Source organism: Physella acuta, unplaced genomic scaffold (genome assembly GCF_028476545.2).
Source record: "Physella acuta isolate Inbredline_101_S28 unplaced genomic scaffold, ASM2847654v3 ptg001505l, whole genome shotgun sequence".
Taxonomy (NCBI): Eukaryota; Metazoa; Mollusca; class Gastropoda; family Physidae; genus Physella; species Physella acuta.
The window spans coordinates 44,115-45,901 of record NW_026733020.1 but is presented as its reverse complement, the minus strand read 5'-3'; the positions used below and the strand labels follow the sequence as shown (position 1 = coordinate 45,901).

At 45.7% G+C, this 1,787-nt stretch overlaps 1 protein-coding gene across 1 annotated transcript; it reads left to right on the top strand.

Moving 5' to 3' along the window:
• The first annotated feature begins 353 nt into the window (after positions 1-353).
• Positions 354-1,466, top strand: LOC131928456 (uncharacterized). Its single transcript, XM_059284513.1, has one exon. It carries the CDS (start codon positions 354-356, stop codon positions 1,464-1,466), a length of 1,113 nt encoding a protein of 370 aa, XP_059140496.1.
• The last annotated feature ends 321 nt before the right edge of the window (positions 1,467-1,787 follow it).

The following is a 1,787-nucleotide window of genomic DNA, read 5'->3' as shown; positions in this document are numbered from 1 at the left end:
CGACTGGCTTGGTTTTATATCTAGTCGAAACTAGGTTGTTTTAGATCTGAAATAATACAGTTGAAATGGTAGCAGGGATGTGCTTATTGGTGGTAGTTTGGGTGTTGGATAGGTAGCCTTTTGACATTAGTTTAGGTAGCGATTAATTAGAGTATTTAAGATAGGTGTAGTAGATTTCATCTGTTTCTGTGATCTCGACGTATCGAGACGTCCCGCGTTTTTGACTCGCTAGGATTGAAATCGGGTACCCAATAGGGCTGGATGCGCTCAATGACGTCAGAATTGAAATCAGCTACCCAATAGGGCTGTATGCACTCAAGGACGTCAGAATTGAAATCGGGTACCTAATAGAGATGGATGCACTCAAGGACGTCAGAATTGAAATCGGGTACCCAATCGGGCTGGATGCGCTCAATGACGTCAGAATTGAAATCAGCTACCCAATAGGGCTGTATGCACTCAAGGACGTCAGAATTGAAATCGGGTACCTAATAGAGATGGATGCACTCAAGGACGTCAGAATTGAAATCGGGTACCTAATAGAGATGGATGCACTCAAGGACGTCAGAATTGAAATCGGGTACCTAATAGAGATGGATGCACTCAAGGACGTCAGAATTGAAATCGGGTACCTAATAGAGATGGATGCACTCAAGGACGTCAGAATTGAAATCGGGTACCCAATCGGGCTGGATGCGCTCAATGACGTCAGAATTGAAATCAGCTACCCAATCGGGCTGGATGCGCTCAATGACGTCAGAATTGAAATCGGGTACCTAATAGAGATGGATGCACTCAAGGACGTCAGAATTGAAATCGGGTACCTAATAGAGATGGATGCACTCAAGGACGTCAGAATTGAAATCGGGTACCCAATCGGGCTGGATGCGCTCAATGACGTCAGAATTGAAATCAGCTACCCAATAGGGCTGTATGCACTCAAGGACGTCAGAATTGAAATCGGGTACCTAATAGAGATGGATGCACTCAAGGACGTCAGAATTGAAATCGGGTACCTAATAGAGATGGATGCACTCAAGGACGTCAGAATTGAAATCGGGTACCCAATCGGGCTGGATGCGCTCAATGACGTCAGAATTGAAATCAGCTACCCAATAGGGCTGTATGCACTCAAGGACGTCAGAATTGAAATCGGGTACCCAATCGGGCTGGATGCGCTCAATGACGTCAGAATTGAAATCAGCTACCCAATCGGGCTGGATGCGCTCAATGACGTCAGAATTGAAATCAGCTACCCAATAGGGCTGTATGCACTCAAGGACGTCAGAATTGAAATCGTGTACCTAATAGAGATGGATGCACTCAAGGACGTCAGAATTGAAATCGGGTACCCAATCGGGCTGGATGCGCTCAAGGACGTCAGAATTGAAATCGGGTACCCAATCGGGCTGGATGCGCTCAAGGACGTCAGAATTGAAATCGGGTACCCCCAGGGATGCCGTTAGGGAATCAAAGTTAAGATTTTGGTTAACGACCATATGCTCTAACCATTCCACCATCTGGGTGGGGGGGGGGGCAGAAATAGCCTCATACCCCTGGGGTAGGGGTCAGATGTTGCTGACAATTGTCCACACTAGAATCGGACTCTGTTATGGCGATTATTTAAGTGTAAAAAGAAAAAGTTTACTCTTCTTTTTAATTTTAATTAATTTTGGAATCAGGAGATTACCATCTTGTGACGTTATTTTCAGGGGAGGAACTATCTTTATGTGACGTGGTGTAAAGATGAGGTGTGTGTATGTGTGTGTGTGGGGGGGGGGGTGAAC

Excerpts from the sequence above, each read along its gene's own strand:
- LOC131928456 (XM_059284513.1), top strand. The coding sequence starts at position 354 with ATGGATGCACTCAAGGACGTCAGAATTGAAATCGGGTACCCAATCGGG.